The sequence below is a fragment of the Neofelis nebulosa genome, chromosome 13, assembly GCF_028018385.1.
Source record: "Neofelis nebulosa isolate mNeoNeb1 chromosome 13, mNeoNeb1.pri, whole genome shotgun sequence".
Lineage (NCBI taxonomy): Eukaryota > Metazoa > Chordata > Mammalia > Carnivora > Felidae > Neofelis > Neofelis nebulosa.
In genome coordinates this window covers 60,373,818-60,396,338 of record NC_080794.1, presented here as the reverse complement: position 1 = coordinate 60,396,338, position 22,521 = coordinate 60,373,818, and the positions used below count along the sequence as shown (strand labels likewise).

The following is a 22,521-nucleotide window of genomic DNA, read 5'->3' as shown; positions in this document are numbered from 1 at the left end:
TAGTGAGCATCTGCCATATGCAAGGCACTGTGCTAAGGCCATGGAGTTCAAACATTGGGCTAGTGGTGATTTCACAGGTGAGCTTAGAGTCCTAGGGTGACAGAGAGTTGAAGGGAAGCAGTCAAAAGCCCTCTTCATCATGCCTGTGCTTTAAACTGATTTTGAGTAACCCCAGGGAAGGATACAACATACCAAAAGCCAGGATATCACTTTTATTATTAATGAGGCTAATATTGGAAAATGTGACTTTTGTCTTTGGACAGGTGGGCTTCTTAATGTTGAAATTCAGAATTAGACCCTCTTCTCGCACTTAGTGCTGGACTATTGCAAGTTTCTGTATATGGGCACCTGCCCTTAGGAAACTTAAATGTGGAGAAACAGAGCAGAATGTGTGTATCCTTTAGGAAAGGAAGGAAGGGATGAGAGTGGAGTAAGACCAAAAGCTTTTGCTGATGGAAATCTTTCCACACAAAAAGAAACCTCAAGAATGGGAAGAAATGCCCCCCATCCCCCACCAGTACATACAAGATGGAGCTCAGATTGTAAGTCTAGTCCAGTGGCATTGTTGGCTGGTTTTGTACAGGTGGTAGCTTTGGTTTTTTACAGGAAAAAAGTTTTTATCTTAGTGGTTCCCTCCTTCAAGGATGGAGGTGAAAGGACAGCATGATATAGGGAGATGTATCCATTCTCCTGACTTTTTTCCTGAGTTGCAGCTTACACCTTGTGACCTGATCTTTTAGATTTGGAATTCTGAAGTTTCTTAGTAATCTGTGTTTGAGATGGCTCCGAAGCTTTTGTGGTTTGAAATTTGTATCATTGCTGCCAGACTTCACCAGAACCTGTCACTACGTCTAGTCTTCGTCTGGGTCCTAGGAGAAAAAATTAAGCTATTTGGGATTTAGTCATTGCTGAATGATTTAGCATGCTACTCCTGGACCTAAAATTTCCGCCCCAATCTCCACTTCCCTACTCCTGGTGTGTTCTTTTCAGATACAGTGTTTAGGTAGTTCTGAACATGTTTGAAGGTAGAGGCACAAATAACTTCAACGTTTAGATAATATCTGAAAATATGAGGGCTCTCAACTAACATTCCCTACTGGAACACCTGAGCCTGCCTTGTTTCTCGTGCCATCGGGTACTGGTAACTTGGGGGAAAGGTCGCCATTTGGCATTTTCACTAGTAGAGTGGTGTAGCATATTTCTCCTTTCAGCAGTTATTAATTGAGTACCTGTTAATGTGTCAAGCACAGTAGTGAGTAAGAGGAATACATTAGAGAATGAAAGTCAAAGATCTGCACCTTCTTGGAGTTTACCCTTCTAGTAGGGGGAGACATGTAATAAACATGGTAAGTTAAGGCTATAGTGTGTTCAAAGATATGTCCATCAAAAAAGAGCAGTGAGCAAGAATGCCACAGGCAAGGCTAGTTGTGGTTTGAATATGGTGCTCAGGGTAAGCCTCTGATGTGGACATTTGAGTACAACCTTGAAGGAGCCGTGAGATTGGATGCAATCACCAAGGAAGAGTATGTATAAATAGAAGAGGGCCAAGGACTGAGTCCTGGGGGCAGTAAGAAAAGCTTAGGGGAAGAGTAGGAGTAGCCCCTCAGGGCTCTGAGGAGATACCAATAGAGGAGGGAGGAAAAAAAACCTTGTGTGGTGTTCTGGAAGCCACATGAAGAAAGTGTATCATGGAGGATAGAGAGATTGGTTCTGGATTGTTGCTGCTGGGTCAGGTAAGGTGAAAGTGACTGTTGAATTCATTTGGAGTCATCAGTGAACTTGACTAAGAGCGGTTTTGGTATAGGGTGGGACAAAATCTGAACAGAGCTGGTATAAGAGAGCATGGAGGAGAGGTTTTGGAGACTGTAAGTTTGGCAGCTAAAGGGAGCAAAGAAATGGTGTAGTAGTAGGAAGGATAGAGTCTGGAGATTTTCTTTTTTTTTTAATTTTTTTTTGTTTTTGTTTTTGTTTTTTTTTGTTAACGTTTATTTATTTTTGAGACAGAGACAGAGCATGAACGGGGGAGGGTCAGACAGAGAGGGAGACACAGAATCGGAAGCAGGCTCCAGGCTCTGAGCCATCAGCCCAGAGCCAGACGCGGGGCTCGAACTTACGGACCGTGAGATCGTGACCTGAGCTGAAGTCGGACGCTTAACCGACTGAGCCACCCAGGTGCCCCTGGAGATTTTCTTTTGAGATAAAGAGAAACATGCGTGGAAGTGTTCAGCAGTGAGTGCAAAGCTAACAGCGCAGCAAAGAGGGAGGAGAATTACTGCAGTATGTTCCTTCAGTAGGCGGGAGGGGTAGGATCTACTGTGTAAGATCAGGGATTGTTTCCAGGACAGTGACTACAAGCACAGGCTTAGGAGCTCGAGCTGGATACACATTCTGTCTCTGCCACCCACTATAACTGTGGTCACATTACTCAGTTCCTCAGCTCTGTCTCCTTAATAATGAAGCAAGGATCGTCATAGTGTGCAGAGTTGTGATAGTCCATTTGATAGCGCATATAAAGCACCTAGTTCAGTGTTTGACACATAGCAGGTGCTTAATAAGTGGTAGTACTGGGGTACAGTTAGTTCTTTCTCTCCAGTGTTATAAAATTTATGGCAAACCTGGGGTGCTGCTTTAGGGTTAGCAACACTAGGAGGTGCTGGAGTCAGCCGTTCACAGTAACCCCTTTGTGACATCTGGTTTCCTTATTAGTTTTTTTTTTTTTTTTTTTAATTTATTAATGCTTATTTATTTTGAGAGAAAGTGAGAGCACAAGTTAGGGAGGGGCAGAGAGAAAGAGGGAGAGAGAATCCCGAGCAGGCTCCACGCTGTCAGCACAGAGCCCAATGCAGGGCCCAAACCCATGAAACCGTGAGATCATGATCTGAGCCAATCAGATCATGACCTGATCTGATCATGAGTCAGATGCTTAACCGACTGGGCCACCCAGGTGCCCCTAGTTTCTTTATTATTTTTAAGAAATATTTCTCTTGCTACAATAATTTCAAAATCGTAATAGTATTTTGTAGTTTTTGGAATCAGAATATTATAAAATGTCAGGCTGATAGTACATTTTAATAGGTATTGGTTTAAAATTTGTATCTTAGATAAGAAAATAGCAGGGAGCTTTGTTGAAAGTTTTGCATTTTAGGGGCGCTTGGGTGGCGCAGTCGGTTAAGCGTCCGACTTCAGCCAGGTCACGATCTCGCGGTCCGTGAGTTCGAGCCCCACGTCAGGCTCTGGGCTGATGGCTCGGAGCCTGGAGCCTGTTTCCGATTCTGTGTCTCCCTCTCTCTCTGCCCCTCCCCCGTTCATGCTCTGTCTCTCTCTGTCCCAAAAATAAATAAAAAACGTTGAAAAAAATAAAGAAAGAAAGTTTTGCATTTTAGGTGTATTTTTCTTACTACTAAATAGTAACTATATAAAACTTCTTTTCAAAAATTTGGTAAATTGACTGAAAGAAGATGTGAAACATCTGTATCATTTTTCTCTCTTGTCCTTTTCTGGGTCATTAATTTCTCAGGGTGGAACAATATCAAATCTTTGGAGAAACCTATAATTGCAGACTCCTTTTAAAAATCTTGAATGATACTTTTATGTTAAATCTTATATAATCCTTTATTGCACATATTTCAAAACAATACATTCATTATTTCCTTTATAATTTTAGTAGGTATTCAATAAATAAATTATTAAATGGAGGAAAAAATGATTTTATGAAGAGGCAGAGGCAATTGACCGTTTCCTGTTCTTCAGGGAGAGCCACAGAGTGTGTCACTTGCCTGAAGTGTCAGGGTGGGTAACAGAGCCAAGGCTGCCCTTCACCCTAGTGCGCATACTCAGCATACTGGCCCAAGTTAAAATCTGTCCTAAGTACAAGACAGTACATCCTTCATGTTAAATATTCTGTGTATGTACCTGTAGGAGTTTAGAGCAGGAGTACATCTATGACTAATGGGATATGTAGATGAGAAGTTTTATAGAAGGGAGGGTTTTTGAGTTGGGCTTTAAACAGTAGATAGAATTTACAGAAGTGGATAGAAGTAGATCCTATGTGAGAAGAAATTATGAGAAGGATACAGGTGGACACGAGTATGCTGTACTTGTGGGTCGCTGAAGAAGGATAGTCCTGATTGGAATGTAGGATGTAGTGGAGTGAAAGGTTGGCTAGAGAAGGTGAGGGAGCCATATTACAAGGGGTACAGAATATTAGGGAAAATAGTTTAGATTTGATATGTGAGAAAATAGGGAATGTCACCATCAGTTTTAAAATAGAGAAGTGGTATATGAAAATGATGTTTCAGAAAGATCGGGTAACTTTTTTCGGATAGATTGGAAGGAAGGGCAGAGACCATGATTAAAGAAGACTAATTAGGAAACCATTAGGGCTACTTCCAGGTGTGAGGTAATGGGATGGGAATGGAGAGGAAGGGATAGATATACAAGAGACATATCAAAGGAAAACAAAAGCTTACTGATTATTAGGAAGGATTAAGGAGAAGGAAGAGGCAGAGATAATTCTAAACTTTCAAAGCCAAGTGTTAGTACCATTAGCAGCAGTTAGAAATCAGAAGCAAGTTATATGTGAGGCAGAAGATTATGAGTTTACTTTAGGGCAGTCTAAGTCTGAAATTCCAGAAAGACATTGAACTAAAAGCGATGATGTTCAGTACAAGTGCGAAACATGAATGAGGAAGAAGGCTAGAGATTTGGGTCCCGGTGGGGGTTGAGGGTGAGGGTGTTACCATCATCATTGGAACACTAGTTACAGGTTCTGAGAGTCTGAAGAAGTCACAGCAGAGTACCAAGACTGGAGCTTCTGGAAACGTTCATAAGGTGGGAGGAGCACGCACCGAAGATGAAAGAGGAGAAGGGGCAGTCAGTCAGGGAGGATGGTGCACTGGCAGTAGAGGTCCGATGTGGCAGGGAGAGTGGACAGCTCATTGACTGCTGAATCGGTTTAAAAGTTCATTGCAGGCCTGTAAGAGACATTTCGTGGGACATGGTGAGATTCTATCATTTGGGGGAGGCCGGGTGGGAGGGGAGAAGTAGTATGTGTCGTCTCATTTGAAAAGTATTGGCATTGAAAGGAGGGAGGTAAGAAGAAGATGGGAAGAATGAGGGGACAGAAGATCAAACAAGCACTTTAAAAGATATTAATAGGGGCGCCTGGGTGGCTCAGTTGGTTGAGCGGCCGACTTCGGCTCAGGTCATGATCTCACGGTCCGTGAGTTTGAGCCCCGCGTCGGGCTCTCTGCTGATAGCTTGGAGCCTGGAGCCTGTTTCAGATTCTGTGTCTCCCTCTCTCTGACCCTCCCCCATTCATGCTCTGTCTCTCTCTGTCTCAAAAATAAATAAACGTTAAAAAAAATTTTTTTTAAGTTAAAAAAAGATATTAATAGAAATAGCAGCTTGTCAATTTTTTCAGTGTTTTACTATGAGCTAGGCACTAAGCTATATGCTTTACATTTATTACCTTGTTTGAGCCATATAATCACACCAGGGAGTAGATAGCAGTAGATAGTAGATAGGGACTTTTGAAGATTGCTGATGGTGGAGAAAGGTGCAAATTTAGGGGTGCAAGATGAGAGCACAAAGCACCTCAAAAACACCTCAAGGAATGAAAGAGGTGTAAAGCTTAGGGGAAGGCTTGACTTAAGAGGAGGCAACATCTAGGAAATTGATGGAAGGAGTGAAAGGCTAGGAAGATAAATGCAGAAAAATAAAGGAAATGGGGGCCTTGGTGAGAGAGGTGAAATTTTGAAGCCATCCTTAAGGAACTTACGGGAATTAAAATATAAAGGAATTTGAAGTCAGATGCTTCGAGTTCTGAGATGCACTCAGAGATACAGTGGTGCCTTGTGATTAAAAAGCAGAGTGTGGACATAAATCTGTGACAGATGTGTGGGTGAAATAAAAGTCAAGAGTCTTGGGAACATTGGGACACAACGGGGTATCTCGTTCTCTCTCCTGCGGGTAGCAGCGTTACAAGGGAGTGGATAAGGTGATGGGGTGGAGAAGATGAACTGGGAGCAAGTGAAGCATACATTCAGGAAGGCGGACTAAATCCAGGGCAGCCAACTGTGATGGTTCAGTCTTGGTGTCCTAAGGAGGTTTTCACGTTGTTGCTCAGTTAGAGGGAAGGGAACTAACATTTTTTGAATATTTGCTGCTCTGTGCCAGACATGGTATCATACTTCTTATACATGTTGTTAAACCATACAAATCAGGATAGTATTATTGGCTTCCTTTTTGATATAGAGAACTGGGGTCACATAGCTAGAAAATCGTCAGAATCTGGGTTAAAACCGAGGCCTGTTTGACTCCAAAGTCTGTGTTCTTTCTGTGTAATGCTAACTAGCATATGCTGTGTGGTCAGATTGTACTTTGTACAGTAAAATTGATTGTGAAAATCTGTATACAATATCATGTTTTTAATGCATCTGAAGTTTACTGTAAAGAAACCCAATCTCTTTGCATAGTGAATACTCGTCCCCAGTGAGTCTCAAGTTTGGATTTTTATGTAAGTTTTAAAAGATTATTTTTTGTTTTTTGCACTAACATGCTGTTGTCATCATGCAGCCTATGAATTTTGTGACTAATAATTCATGTCAGTAATGTGTTATTTTCTGTTATTTTAGATTCATTGGTTCTCAATTTTCAACTCTTTCATGATGGTTATCTTCTTGGTGGGCTTAGTTTCAATGATTTTAATGAGAACTCTAAGAAAAGATTATGCCAGGTACAGTAAAGAAGAAGAAATGGATGATATGGTGAGCAAACGTTTTACATTTTATTTATAAAAACGATTTAACTCTTATTTTGAGTGTTGGCATGTAATTCACATGAGTGTCAGAATTCAGAATTTTCAGGTTTTAGAAAGGTGTTAAAAGTTGCTGAGGGATCTCTAATCAAATATATTGTTTTTACATATTCTGATTACATGCCCCATAATCAAATATATTAATTTTTTTTCCAGCAAAACATTGAATGTTCACCTTAAGTGAGATAAGTATACAGTACAAATAACCTCTTCACTGTTTTTGCCACCAAATAAGAATGGTGGCACCTGGTGGCACCAGGTTTTGCCACCAAATAAGAATGTGTCCAACTCTGAAGCAGACTTCCAGTTTTCAGAGCTTTTGATTTCAGGATTGTAGCTATGAAGTTGTAGACCTGTATTGACATCTCTCTAATACTGTTAAATACTGCATTAAATTCAGGGAGTGGGTGAAAGGATTAATTTACATTTGGTTTAGTAGGTTCAGAGGGCAGGTTCACTATATTACATACAATGTTGTAAATGAGCAAAAGTGTGTTCTGTAAAATATTAATGGCTGTGCTATGTAGATACATTCCATCATTAAATAAGTTTGGAAAAGAGTTAAACAGGTTAAAACTGAATTAATATGTTAATGTGTATTATGTATTTGGTGCTTTTTAGACATGTCTGACCAGGATCACCCCCAGGCAAAAAGCCAGATTATCTTAAGGGACTGATATTTAAGAAATAATGTTTTAGATACTTCTTTACTCAGGTTGAAAAGGAAGAATTGAATCCTTTTTCAAAAGTGCTGTAGGCAGTTAACTAATATTTAACAGATAATATTTAACTGGTATTTCCTCATATATTTTCTTAGATTCCAGGCTATAAAAGACATTTCTGCATTGTTGGGGCATCTAAGTACTGGTTTCAATCTTTGTTTTCTGTTTGATTCTCCACCTGGCCCCTCATTATGTATGAGCCACAGGCATGATATAAATGACAAGAATAAGAATGTTCAGAGAGCTGGTGTGCTCTTCTCCCATTTTGACCATTTGTGTTTGCTCCTAGACCTTTTCTTTTCCATTTTTTGATATTCTCTGAACACAACTGGGAGCCACCTTCCTGAACCTCAGTAAATGCCATAATATTTTAACATTATAAGTTATTAAGGCAGTGATTATTTTATTTTTTAAAGTTTATTTATTTTGAAAGAGAGAGAGAGGAAGAGCTCAAGTAGGGGAGGGGCAGAGAGAGAGGGAGAGACAGAATCCCAAGCAGGCTCTGTGCTAGATCTCTTGAACCATGAGATCATGACCTGAGCTGAAATCAAGAGTCAGATGCTTAACTGACTGAGTCACCAGGAGCCCTTGCAGTGATTATGTTAAATTTGAAATGTCTTTTCTCGATATTTTGAATCCCTTTAAATAGCTGTAAGTTTGGAAGGAGGGAACTTAAAACTGGAATTGTAATTTTTCACCTACTTTATGTATTTTAATTTTATTCCAAATTCTTTTCTTTTCTCTCTCCATATGTGTGTATATAGGATAGAGACCTAGGAGATGAGTATGGATGGAAGCAGGTGCATGGAGACGTATTTAGGCCATCCAGTCACCCACTGATCTTTTCTTCTCTCATTGGTTCTGGATGTCAGATATTTGCCGTGTCTCTTATTGTTATTATTGTTGCAATGATAGAAGATTTATATACAGAGTAAGTACATGTGTTTAATTTTATTTTTTTGTTCTTGAATAGTGTTAATCATTGGACCATTTTAAGTCAATTATAATTAAATATTTGCTTATTTCCATTATCTTAGAATTTAATTTGGCATAAATGTTCTTACTGCAGATAAATAATGAATAATAATATTCAGCTATAAGTATGTTTTTCTGTGACATGCTAAAACATACTAACCTTACTGAACATTTTCATTGGTTATAAACGTTGTGTTCCATTTAGAGGTATGAACAGAGTTACTTATAAGCCAGTGGTGTTTGGCAAAATGAATAGGCATTTTTTTTGGAAGCCGAAGATCCAATTAGATCTTTGTAAAAAGCACAAGAATTTTCCAGTTTCTGAATTAGTACTTCGTATTTACCTTCCAAATTGGGACACTGTCTACAGAACAGAAGAAAAATAATAAATAATCTTTAATAAATACTTAATGTTTATTCAATTTATTAATTTTAATATATAACTATTAAATAATAAATAATAGTAAAAAGAGCAGTGGAAAAGGCACATGAGGTTAGAAAAATAATTGGGTATCTGTCTTACCTGTACATGGTTTTTGGTACATTTTTTCTTTGAGGACAAAATTGGTTGCAGGAAATTCTTGATTTGATGCTTTAGATTCTGTGTCCCCCTCTCTCTCTGCCCCTCCCCTGCTCACACTCTGTCTCTGTGTCTCTCAAAAATAAATAAATATTGAAAAAATAAAAATAAAAAAAAGAAATTCTTGATTTGAGGTCTTTGGATTATTAGAAAATTAACACAGATCTCACATCCCTATTGAGTGGTCCTATAACCTATGCTCAGAAAGCCACGAGTGAAGCAGACACACTTTCAGCCTGGGTCGTAGGGATTATAAATTTAGGCATTTCAGACGTTGTTCCATGAAGTTCTCTATCAGAATGACACTTGTTTCCAGTTAGATCTTTTATCTCTATTTCAGTTCATAATGCATTCTTTCTTTCTTTTTTTTTTTTTTTTAAATTTTTTCATGTTTATTTCTGAGACACAGACAGACAGAGCATGAGTGGGGGAGGGGCAGAGAGAGAAGGACACACAGAATCGGAAGCAGGCTCCAGGCTCTCAGCTGTCAGCACAGAGCCCGGTGCGGGGCTCAAACTCACAAACCGTGAGATCGTGACCTGAGCAGAAGTCGGTCACTCAACCGACTGAGCCACCCAGGCGCCCCACATAATGCATTCTTTCTTATATATGCCTGGCATTTGGTGGACAAGCAATAAATTGTTGCTGAAAGAATGGCTCTTTAGTTTTATGTTAAATATTTAATAACACTAAATTACTGTTTCTTCCTCTAGACCTTAAGCTCCTTGAGAGCAAGGACTGGATCTTCATTCATTTATCTTTGAATTCTCAAAGTACCTACTTAAATGTGTGGAAGGTACTCAGTGCTTGTTAAACTCAAGTGAATATATTGATCAACAAGGTGGTTTCTCTGTAGTTTCTGTTATATTTCTTTAATATGTAACCTTTGCAATTTGTTTACCATATAAGCTTTAAAATAATTGTTCAAAACCTAATCTTAAGTGTTCTGACTTGTAGTTCATATTTTAGGATATAATGTATTTCAGATGAACTAAATCCCAAATACAAGAAAAGCATTTCAAATTTGCCAAGAAGGCATGCTTTACATCAAATACTGGGTTAAATTCATCGCCACTCACTGACTGAATTGACACTGCACAGTCAGTCTCGAGTGGGTAACCTCTCCTAGAATTCAAGTTTTTGCGTTGTTCCTTCTCAGATGTCAGGGTTACAATTTTAGCAATTCATTTTACTGCAGAAACTCTTTGCTTATAGACCTTCAACTTTAGAAATAAGAAATTTTCTTAGCAGGCACGTCATGCATTGTTCTTCATTATTAATGTTTTTCCTGTATTGTGCTAATAATTTGAAGTAAACACACTTAATTATATGATTCATATTTTTTTTATAGAATTCATATTAAAGTGGTATTATTTTGATAACGAAGTGACTAACATTATTGGTGTTCCATTAGGTGCTTGATGCTTTACGTGCTTTTTTACTTTTCACATCCATCCTTTGAAGGGGTATTCTCTATTCGACAGATTAGAAAAGTAAAGTTCAGGAGGTTAAGTAACATGGCTGAGATCATAACGATTGTTAGGGATGTTCGTAAGCTGGGATTTGAACCTACATATGGATAAGGATATGTCTTTTGCCACAACTTGTCTCTTAATTTGCTGTGCTATGGAAATGAAAATAGAGATTATAATAAGCATAAAGTGAGAAAATGAAAAACCTTGCACATGAAATTTGTAAGAATCACTTCAGAGTAGGAATGATTCTAAAAGATGAAAGGCAGATAATGTAACATGTGAAAATTATTTTGTGTTGGTGATGACCACAGCAATCAGAGAAGAAAAACTATTTAGGTAGATAGAGGATCAGTATCAATGTGGATGCCTATGAGTGTGATATAACTCCTGAGAAGGCATAGTGTTTGAGAACCTGTGGAAAAGTCTGGAAAAATACAGCTGCTCTATAACTTTCGGTGGAGAGTGGTGAGTTGACAAGTGTAAGGCAGCTCCTTAGATGTTTCCCCCCTCCAGTCTTGGAGAGATGAACAAAGAGGACAATTCCCTACCTCAGCATATTTTGCAGTGTAGATGAAAACGGTGTATTTTGGGTGGAGAATGCCCATAGAATATTTATGAACGAAGAGATGAAGGGTCTGTCTGATTTTTAAAACCATGACTGATACTTACACTTCACTTAGTGCAGTGTCTCTGGGGATTGCAAGCTTAAATCCCTGGTAGGCATTTTGGACCCTCAGTCACATGAGCAATCCTTTTGAACCCTCTCTGCTAACATTAAGAACTTCTGACTGGTAATAGACTGGTCTTAGACCAAAGCAGCCTTTTGGTTTTCAGTATTGCTAGGCCTTTGTCAACCTTCACATACCTAGTTACAAACAGAGAATGGGTCAAATTTTTTAATGATAATCTGAAAGGAAAAAGTTAGTATTTAGAGTGTTTGAGTTGTTGAAAAAACAAATTGTGATTTTAAAAACTTGGAGACCCACGATTGTTTACTTTTTTTTTTTTTTTTTTAAATAAGCTCTACTTTTTTTAAAGTAAGACCTTATGAGGTCTTGAACTCATAACCTTGAGATACAGAGTCATGAGCCAGCCAAGTGCCCGGAGACCCATGATCTTTTTTTAAGAAAACAATATTTTTAATGTTTTTAAAAATGTATTTACTTTTGAGAGATAGCACAAGCAGGGGAGGAACAGAGAGAGAGGGAGACACAGAATCGGAAGCAGGCTTCAGGCTCTGAGCTGTCAGCGCAAAGCCCGACATGGGGCTCAAACCCACAGACCGAGAGATCATGACCTGAGCCGAAGTCAGATGCTTAACTGACTGAGCCACCCAGGCACCCTGACCCACAGTCTTTTAAACATGGGAATGACATATTCTTATATTACTACCACATTTGTATCTAGCTATGTATTGATGGAAATTGAATACTGTAATGTTTTAACTACTATGCATCCACTTTGAGAAATTCAGCATTGGTGTTCGAGCAGAGGAGCACTACATACTTCAAGACTTTATGATCTTTTTGTATTCTATATAGGTGGACAGTGAAACATAATAATTACTACCGAGAAGGTGGTTAGTTTATGAAAATTGTATATCATCCCAGTACACACATTCGTGTGGTATTCTTGTAAATTCTCTTTAAAAGAATATTCTTTAGCTCAAATTGACAAGGTTATATGATCTATCTACAGACTTTATTTTATCTTCCTAGTTATGCTAAGTTTCAAAAACAGTCTTTATTGTTAGTAGTTTAAGTACATTCTTTTTGAAGTTGATTTATCTTGAGAGAGAGGAAGTGAGTGTGTGCACATGCACATGTGTGAGTAGGGGAGAAGCAGAGAGATCCCAAGCAAGCCCCGTGCTATAACTGCAGCCCAGTGCGGGCTCGATCTTATGAACCCGCGAGATCATGACCCGAGGTGAAGTCAAGAGTCAGACCCTTAACCTCCTGAGCCACCCAGGAGGTGCCCTAAGCACATTTCTATATTATGACAAATGATACTGTCATTTATCATTTTCTCTTTGCAATTTCTCTTTGCAATTTCTCTTTGCAATTCGGCATTTAAAATATTTTGTTCAGCTTTATTCAACAGGAGGGTTGATCTGAATTTCCTAGATACCATTAGTGGAAGAAGAGATTAGAAATTGTTGATCTGAGTTAATGTTGTTTGTGGACCTATGGATTTAAAAAAAAATTTTTTTTAATGTTTATTTATTTTTGAAGGAGAGAGACAGAGACAGAGTGTGAGCAGGGGAGGGGTAGAGAGAGGGGAGACGCAGAGTCCAAAGCAGGCTCCAGGCTTTGAGCTTTCAGCACAGAGCCTGATGTGGGGCTCGATCTCACGAGCTGTGAGATTATGAGCTGAGCTCACTGACTGAGCCACCAGGCACCCCTGGACCTATGGATTTTTAAAAAATAATTTTTAATAGTATAAGGAAAACTAAGAAAAGTCTCAGTGTTATACCATTTAAAGCAATAGCACTAATATAGGTTACATTACTTCCATTTTATTTGCCAGCGGGCAAAAATCTTAAGCAATTAAATCAATTTATAAAGAGGAATATTCTAATTATTTTTCTTAACAGATGAATATCCTTATCCATATGATGTGATTGGTTCACAGGGTTGCAAAACAATTTTAGTGCCAGCTTCTAACATTTTTGCCAAAGAAATGTGAAATATTTGTTTAGAATATATTATGAAATTTAACTGCAGATTAAAAAAATTAGTATTAGCCTGTGCAGTTTTAACTAGAAATTCATTCACTCAGCAACCTTCTGAGATCCTTTAATAGTCCAGGATGATATTTTTGTGTTCCTGTTAAATTTATCTTTGAAATTACACTGACCTTAATGTGATAGGCTTTATGATATTTTCTTTAAATTGTTGGTTTTAACTTACCATATATGTTGTTTCGCCTTTTCAGGAGGGGATCAATGCTCAGTACAGCCATATTTGTCTATGCTGCTACGTCTCCAGTGAATGGTTATTTTGGAGGAAGTTTATATGCCAGACAAGGAGGTAACTTATAAGTGATCTCTTCGTATTTTTAATTATAGATGCCAATATTCTACTGTGGGGTATTTGGAATTTAAAATGGATAATACAGCCATTGTAAAATACTTTGTGTTCCCATTTCACATAATGTCTACCAAACCTGCTATGGGATCTACTTTGCTTTTATGGAATCCTTGCATTTTATTTCTGAAAGTTAGGAATAATTAATAGATTATGTCCATTGTTCACTGTGAAGTTAGCTAGCCCTGAGGAACATGTAGGAGAGAGTATATTTAAGTTATTGATATTACTTTGCTTTGAGCTGCCTTACTCCCTAAATGTCCTCCATGGGAGGCCTCCACATAGAGTATATAGTGTTACAGCTGAATATAAAGGCATGTTTTTTGGCTTTTGGATAAAGTATTGGACTGGAAGGAGAATAGGAGAGAGCTGTTTATTTCTATTGACTCTGAAATAATTTATCAAAGGACCCTGCATTAAGATTTTTGTTATTCTTTGTCAAAATCTTTTGCTGAGATTAGCACTTCATCTTAAATACTCCCTTGCTTCTCTACTTTTGTGACCTGAAAATGATGGGAGATACAGGGATGATACAAAGGTACTGCTCCATGGTGTTTCTTTCTGTGGTAGCATTCAAGGGTTTTCACATTTTTTTATTTTCCCTGTAATTGGGGCCAGAAAAGTACTGAAAGTAGATTTGCGTATTTCGGTTTATGACTGAAGGGTTGTTGAAAGACCTTAAAATTATATTCCTAAGGATAGAGACTTTCTCATGTGATTTTCCCAGCTCATCTGAAACAATGTCAGCATTAAGGGATCCTGCTTTTTAGTCGACTAGTCTTATAGATAGATTATTGGCATTCTGAGCATGTATAGGATCATTTAAAATTCCTCCAGTATATCCTGGTTTACCATTGCTCTTTTTATTGGTCCTACTAGATTTAATGTGACTTGTACCTTCAGTGTAAATAATTCTTTGGATTGCCTGAGGGAGTATCATAGATTGCTAATTATTTTTGTTAACTGTTCAATGTCTTATATACCTTTAGCTACAGGAAACAAGTCTTTTTTTTTTTTTAATTTTTTTTTTTCAACGTTTTTTATTTATTTTTGGGACAGAGAGAGACAGAGCATGAACGGGGGAGGGTCAGAGAGAGAGGGAGACACAGAATCGGAAACAGGCTCCAGGCTCCGAGCCATCAGCCCAGAGCCTGACGCGGGGCTCGAACTCACAGACCGCGAGATCGTGACCTGGCTGAAGTCGGACGCTTAACCGACTGCGCCACCCAGGCGCCCCAGGAAACAAGTCTTATCATAACTTGATTACCATCCTAAGGAAATCAGGATGCCTGAGTCAACTTCGGCTTTGAATTTGATGTGAAAACTAGTTAGGCTAAGAAATTTACATTTTATGACCTCCAGAAAAGTCTCCACAGCAGAAACATTATTTAAAACAGGAAATTTATTCACTCTTGGACAGAAATTTGCTTGTAGTTTGATTGCAAGTTAAGAACACCTAGCTACACTTTTCTTTATTACACTTAACTCTTGAAAGCAGAGTTCAGACTCAAACCTAGGAGTATCAGATGTTACCATGTATAATCTAAAGGTTATTTTCTGATTGACAGTGCCTTGAGGAGGTTTGATCGTGTACTGATAATTTTGTCTGAGCGATCCCTAAAAGCCAGGTTAATGTAAGAAGTCAACCCAGAGAGTTGAGAATTTTTCAGACTTACTTCATTGCACTACAGCGAAGGTCTGCATATTGTCCTCAGTGTACTGGATAATCCTCTAGACCCAGTTTGAAACTAGGGGTAGCCTGGAACTTGACCAGAATCTCCAAGGTTGCAGGGGACCAGCAGGAAGCACAGTGTAGATGCCTGGGCTACTGATTGTACCCAGTGGAATGTGTGTGGGATTTTTTGTGACTGTTGGAGGGAAAGGGAGTAAGAGAATTAAATATGGAATTTATTAACACGTTCTGAATCTGAGCAGGTAATGGAAAGTGTAGGAAAAGATAGTGCTGAGAAAGAGAGAGAATTAAATAGGAAAAATAATACTTTAATTAATGGCCACCCTTTTTGTGTTGTTTTTGTGTTAAAATGCTGAATGTTGAGTCTGTGTGTGGAAAGGAGGGGCCCTTGAAACTTACCTGAGAAAGAAATAATATAGAGTATATAGAGGTGATACTTCAAAATCAAGGAGTTTTTCTGGAAGAATGTCAAGATTTGGGATAGTAATTTTATGAGATGGATGTTTGAAAGAGCTTCACATGGAAGAAAACAGAAGTTAGGGTATTGCTTATTTTGCTTATAGCACTTTACCTTTTTTTTTTTTTTTAAGTTTTTATTTATTTATTTTGAGAAAGAACGCGCGCGCGCGAGAGAGAGAGAGAGAGAGAGCACGCGCGCACGCTTGAGTGGGGGACAGGCAGAGAGACAGGGAGAGAGACAATCCCAAGCAGGCTCTGCACCATCAGCGCAGAGCCCGATGTGGGGCTTAAAACTCACGAACCGTGAGATCATGACCTGAGCCTAAGTCCAGTGCTTAACCGCCTGAGCCACCCAGGCGCCCCACTTATAGCACTTTCTGTTTGGGTCCCGATTGCTTTTGGTTGTGGAGTTGAATTGTAATATCGATCCAGTATGAAATCTTTGTGTTTTGTTCCTAAGCAGTATGCAGGTGCTTTCTTGGCAGTGCGCCTGCTCGTATACTCTGCTGTATTAGAAAGATCGCTCCTTGTTCTCCTGATCAATAGGCACACGATTTAAAATTTTTGATTACATAGTTTAAACATTCCTTTCTTTGACTGTTTAAATAACAGTTGTTCACTGTATAGAATTTTGGCAGTACAAAGAGGTACAAAGAAATAGTGAAACTTAAAATCAGTGGTTCTAATTGCTGAGAGAGAGAGCTCATGAAACACACTCTTTTGTTTTTCCCTTTTGAAACAAATTTAAATATATATTTATAATCATAATTACAGCTAAAAGTAAATTTGGGGTAAGTTCAACTTAACTAGGGGTAATTTAATTTGGGTTAACTTAAACTAAGGATTTAAAAAAAAATTTTTTTTAAGCAGTGTAATCCTCTTTTCAAATGAAAGCTTACATGAACTCCATTGTGTAAATTTGTTGAAAATGGACTTGTTCTGGTTAAAACAGGGTTTGGGGCTCTTCTTTCACCAGTGACTTCATGGGCACCTCCAAGAAGCTCCCGAATTCCAAGTAATAGTTGGAAAACGCCTATGTAGGCCGACTTGTAGCCCAGAAATATTGAGTGGCTTACCAAAATTCACAGCAGTTCAGTGGCAATATCATGACAGAAAATTAGGACATTTGACTAGTCCATTGCTCTTTTCTGGTGCATCCACTTCAAAAGCTGTTTGCATTAGACATACTTGAATAGCTGTTGTCCTGAAACAATTATTAGAGTGTCAGATTTTAAGATGTTTACATGAGAATTTTAAATAAATGTTTTGGCACTAAAGAAACAATAATTTGGTGCCTTATGAACATTAATATATGCCCCTCACCTCCGATTTTCATTATTTCCTTTCTCTTTCAGGAAGGAGATGGATAAAGCAGATGTTTATTGGGGCATTTCTTATCCCAGCTATGGTGTGTGGCACTGCCTTCTTCATCAATTTTATAGCCATTTATTACCATGCTTCAAGAGCCATTCCTTTTGGAACGATGGTAAGTTGCTTGAATCTTGCTTTTAAACTGGAAAAGTATAAGCATTCTAATATGAGGCCTGCTGTCTCTCTGAAGTACCTCTTAGTAAGAAGAATTTTGGCATTTGCAGCCAGTCCCTGACAAGTCACAGAAAGTTAGGTGAAGAAAACTGTTTCTTGATTCTGTGAACCAGTGAAGTGAAAGTCCGACTTCTACGTGTGACGAGAGAATACTATACTTTTTATCAGAGATGGGAGAAACTAGTGAATATATTATAGAGGAAGAATAATGACATACGAAAAAATGAGGGTGTCTTAAGGTGATAGGTGGGTGCGTTGGTAGTGGTAGGAAGTGAAGCTTCTCCATAATACGTTTTCTTTTTTCAGTATACACTGAAAACATTTATACTGATATGTTGCTACAGACATTAAAACCCTATCTCATATCTTACCTGTAATCACAGACTTTGAAATATTTTGGATCTTTTAACTACATTAAAACTAAAACACAGATATATTCCAGTGCTTTACAAAGGTAACCCACAGCTTCCAAATTGTTCTTGTTGTTACCTTTTTTTTAAATGTTTATTTATTTTTGAGAGAGAGACAGAGTACAAGCAGGGAAGGGACAGAGAAAGAGGGAGACACAGAATCTGAACCAGGCTCCAGTCTCTGAGCTGTCAGCACAGAGCCCGACGCAGGCCTCGAACCCACGAACTGTGAGATCATGACCTGAGCTGAAGTCAGACGCTTAACCGACTGAGCCACCCAAGCGCCCCTTGTTGTTACCTTTTTACTAGAAACAGAATTTTAGGCTTGGAGCAGACTTCAATGTTTTGTTTTATTTTGTTTTTAAAGATATACATATATATATGTATTTAATGTTTATTTATTTTTGAGAGAGACAAAATGAGAGTGGATTAGGGGCAGAGAGAGAGGGAGACACAGAATCCAAAGCAGGCTCCAGGCTCTGAGCTGTCAGTGCAGAGCCCGACGTGGGGCTCGAACTCATGAGCTGTGAGATTATGACCTGAGCTGAAGTCGGACACTCAACTAACTGAGCCACCCAAGTGCCCCGACTTATTTTTAATGTACGCTTGTGCAGACATGTGCACACTCTTATGCACATGTATGCAAGGTGCACCATGGTTACTGCTTTTCAGAGAGGCTGTGTAACTTGGTCAAGGTCATACAAATATTGGCAGAACTGTAACTGGACCCATATCTCTTTCTGAATTTTGATCTTTGGTTTTCTGTCAAATGGTTTCATAAAAATTCCAGGTGATTTTCGTTGTTTTATAACCTGGGTTTCTCAAAGATCCTGCATTATACATTTTTACTAAATGTTTGATACTTTTTAGTTGGAAATATTTTTGAAAATTGCTTCAAAATTTGGCATTCTTGTTTTTGTTTTTTTGCAATCCAAAGTGAGTGATGATAGTTGGGAAAGGGTAACATAATTAATTACATTCAGAACTAGAAAAGAATTTGCTTCATAATAGTTACAGGCCATTAGAAAGTATCTATAGGGCCTCAACTATCTCTTAAAGATCATCTGCTGAATTAATTATTTTCATAGTGCTTTAAAAGTTAAAATTCAGATTCTGCTATAATTTTCCTCAAAGTTTTGAATTGATGTGGTGAAAATTATATTTTAAAGTTGCTTTGCTTCACTAAAATTTTAAATTTTACCGCTTGTAAAGAGGGTTTTAAATTTTCAGTGTAATTTGCCTTTAGATAATTTAATGATTACTAGTTATTAGAATACAGTTTCAGACTCTGTACTGAGCCGAAGCAGGTTGATAAAAGTGGTCTTCGCACTTGCAAGACTGGCTGCTGATGCCGAGCAGGCACCTGAAGTACCTTGTTCTTCATTTGTTTCCAAATTCGGAATGAAGGACATTCATCCCCCTCAAGTTTTAATCAGATGTGTAGTCTAACATTTTTTTTTCTCCTTTAGAAAGTATCAAAATTTGTTTAGAAAATGAAATTTAAGAACTTGAGGTGAATGTTTGACCCAGCTGTCCATTCAGTATTTTAACTAATGAAATTTGTATTTTAGTTATTTGTCGATATTATGAAGGAAGTGGTTATACAGTGTCAAAATCTCCATGGCTCTCAACCCTAGGTACACATTAGAATCCTTGGGAATTTAAGTAATTTCAGTGCTCATGGCTTCGTCTTAAGCCAGTTTAATCTGTTTTGCTTTAAATCCAGTCACTAGCGTTTACCTGATTCTGGTTCCCAGCATCTGGAGATGGACCTCTCGGCCGAAAGGCTCCCAAGCCATATGTTTCTGAGAAGCTGTGTGCTCCTACTTAACTGGACACCCTTGTTTGAAAATCAGTCTTCAGATACTCCTGTATGCTCTTCCCCTGGCCTTAGCTGTTTCTGTCCCCCATTCCTTCGATCTCGTGGACATTGAGCCCTTTCTCAATGATCTTTCTCTAGTTCTCTGTTTTCTCAAATACTTTGTAGCTAAGGATTTAATCCAACTTTGGTGAAAGTGATTTCAGGCTTTTGCCTGCCTTAATAGAAGCACCCACATAATAGGGTTTTGCCAACTTGGGATCTGGAATTTTGTCAGAATACTGCTGTTGTCACCAGGACTAGCCCAAGATTGAAAGTGAGCAGAATTTGTCTTCAGACCCCAACTTCTCTGCTCAGGTGTACCTAATTACACATAAAAGCCATTAAATCCGTGTCAGATTAAACTTGTTGAACGATTGTTAATCTTCCTGGCTTAATAAAGATAAATGTAAGTAGAGGGTAGTAATAATAATCTGAGCTCATATCATATCTCAAAAATGAAATTCATGATATGTGATCAGAAATTACCGTAGTAAAGAATGGAGACCAAGGCGAATGAACAGGTACTATTTTAGATCTCTCAAAGGTTATGAGGAAAGTAGAATATCCCTAAGTGTAAAGGAATAATAAAGATCTATATATATAAAAAAACAAAACAAAACTCTGTTACCTAACCTGAACTTTTGACAAATGCTAAGGCAAATTGGGATTTTGTAAAGATACTTTCCTAGTGTGACCACAGGCTTATTACATGGGATCAGGTGATGTAACAGAGTAGAAGAAAAAATGGCTCTAACCCATTCTTTTTCTTTTTCTTTTTTATTAAACAAAATAACCTTTAAACAAGAAAAGGTAAGAGGAAAATAATCCCTGATAAGGGGGAAATGAAGCCTAAGAAAGGGAAGGGGATTCCTGGTACAGGACTCCACAGCTACCTTAGCTGTAAGTTTGCTGCTTATGTAAGTGACCTTTTAGACATACTGAGAGATCATGCTGATAAGCGATGTCTGAATAACTGTAAGAGAACAGAAGCATTGTAAAACTGGACATTGGCAAATTTACTTTTCCAGAAGGGAAAGGAAGAAAGTGGATTCTGCCTTACAAAATGTGGTGAATTGATGAAACACAAGATACTAGAATGTTACTAAAATTTGTCTTTTAAATCCTGGAAATAATAAACATTGGGAGATATTATGGATTTATGAAGACAAAAATACTAGAACAACTTCATTTCCTCTTTTTGGTAGGTTTTAGTAGATAAGAACAAAAGATCGGAAAGTATTGATCTTGTTGGACAAGATAGAGAAATATAGGTGGAATAGTACAATCAGGTAGATGTGTAAATAGTTATAGAATTAAAGAAATAGAATGATATTACTAATAAGATGTCACATATGTCTTTCAGTAGAGTAGACTTTGACCAATTCAGATGATTGTTAATGATGTGTATAAAGGCGTAATGAATTGTAGATTAAGTTGAAAAAGGACATGAGATCAAGGAGAAAACTAGGAATGTGGAATGATGAAGACAACATCTAAAACCGGTCTCACCTGACTGAAACGATGTGCCAAATTTGACCAGACGAATTATAATAAAGAGAGATACATGTGTGTTGCATTTTGTAGTTTGCCAAAAGCTTTCTTACCTTATCTGGTTTGAGAAGGACCCAAAGAGATAGGCAGAGCTAGTGACATGTGTTATCCCTGTCATACAGAGCAGAAGCCCAGGACTCTTGCAGAGTAACTGACTCAAATCACATTTTGTTTGTTGTGCTGTGGTGATGATTTGTTTTTGTTTGTCTATTTTCTTTCCTTCTTTTCTGCCAAAAGGAATTTTAGCTTTATGCTTTATGCTGAGACTGGTGAAGGTAGAATATGTTATGTCTTGTGTGTGTGTGTGTGTGTGTGTGTGTGTGTGTGTGTGTGTGTGTGTGTGTTTACAGCTGTGTAGAGATATAATTAATACATGATAAATTGTATGTATTTAAAGTATACAGTTTGTTGAGTTTTGATATGTGTATACATTTAGGAAACGATCACCAGAGTCAAAAAAAGAAGGTATTTATGAAGTCCAGAAGTTTCTCTGTGTACCTTTGTAATTCACCCCTTTTTTCCTCCTTCTTCTTCCCTCCTCAGGTAACCATGGATCTGCTCTCTGTCATCATAGATTAGTTTGCATTACCTAGAATTTTATCTAAATACAGTCACATAATATGTTCTTTTTTTGTCCTTTTTCACTCAGAAAATTATTTTGAGATTCATTGATGTTGCATGTATTAAAGTTTATTGCTTTATATTGCTCAGTAGTATTCCATGGATATACCACAATTGTTTACCCATTTATCCAGTAATGCATTCTTGGGATTATTGGTCCCAATTATTAATGCATTATTTCCAGTTTTGGGCTATTATAAATCAAACTGTTATGAGTATTCATATACAAGCCTTTGTGTTGGATATATTTTCAGTAGTCTTGGACAAATAACTACAGTGGAATGACTGAGTCATACAATATAGTTTAATAGAAACTTCTAAACTGTAACAATGTGTGTTGACTATACTCAAAAAAAAAAAAAAAAAAAAAAAGAGACCACTAAACTTTTCTACAACAATTTTGTCATTTTACATTCCCACCAGTATTGTATAGGATAAGTTGCAGTCACTCCACATCATCTCTGGCACTTGATGTGTCTTTTTAATTTTAGTCATTCTAGGAGATACATAGTGGTGTCTCATTGTGGTTTTAATTTGCATTTCCTTAATAACTAATCACATTCAAGCTCTTTTGTGTATTTATTTGCCATCCCTATCTTTTTTTTTTTTAATGAATCTTTGGCCTGTTTTTTTATAGGTTATTTGTCTTGTTGAGTGGAAGAGTTCTTTGCATATTGTACGTACTTGACCTTTGTCTTAGTTTGGAAATCTAGTCTCCCCCTTTGT

At 37.8% G+C, this 22,521-nt stretch overlaps 1 protein-coding gene across 1 annotated transcript in view; it reads left to right on the top strand.

The window, feature by feature from the left end:
* Positions 1-22,521, top strand: part of TM9SF3 (transmembrane 9 superfamily member 3) — a 69,928-nt gene that overhangs the window by 26,153 nt on the left and 21,254 nt on the right. The window contains exons 6-9 of the mRNA XM_058697333.1: positions 6,636-6,767; positions 8,304-8,470; positions 13,504-13,598; positions 17,163-17,293. Coding sequence (XP_058553316.1) covers positions 6,636-6,767; positions 8,304-8,470; positions 13,504-13,598; positions 17,163-17,293 — 525 coding nt within the window. The remainder of the gene's footprint in view (positions 1-6,635; positions 6,768-8,303; positions 8,471-13,503; positions 13,599-17,162; positions 17,294-22,521) is intronic.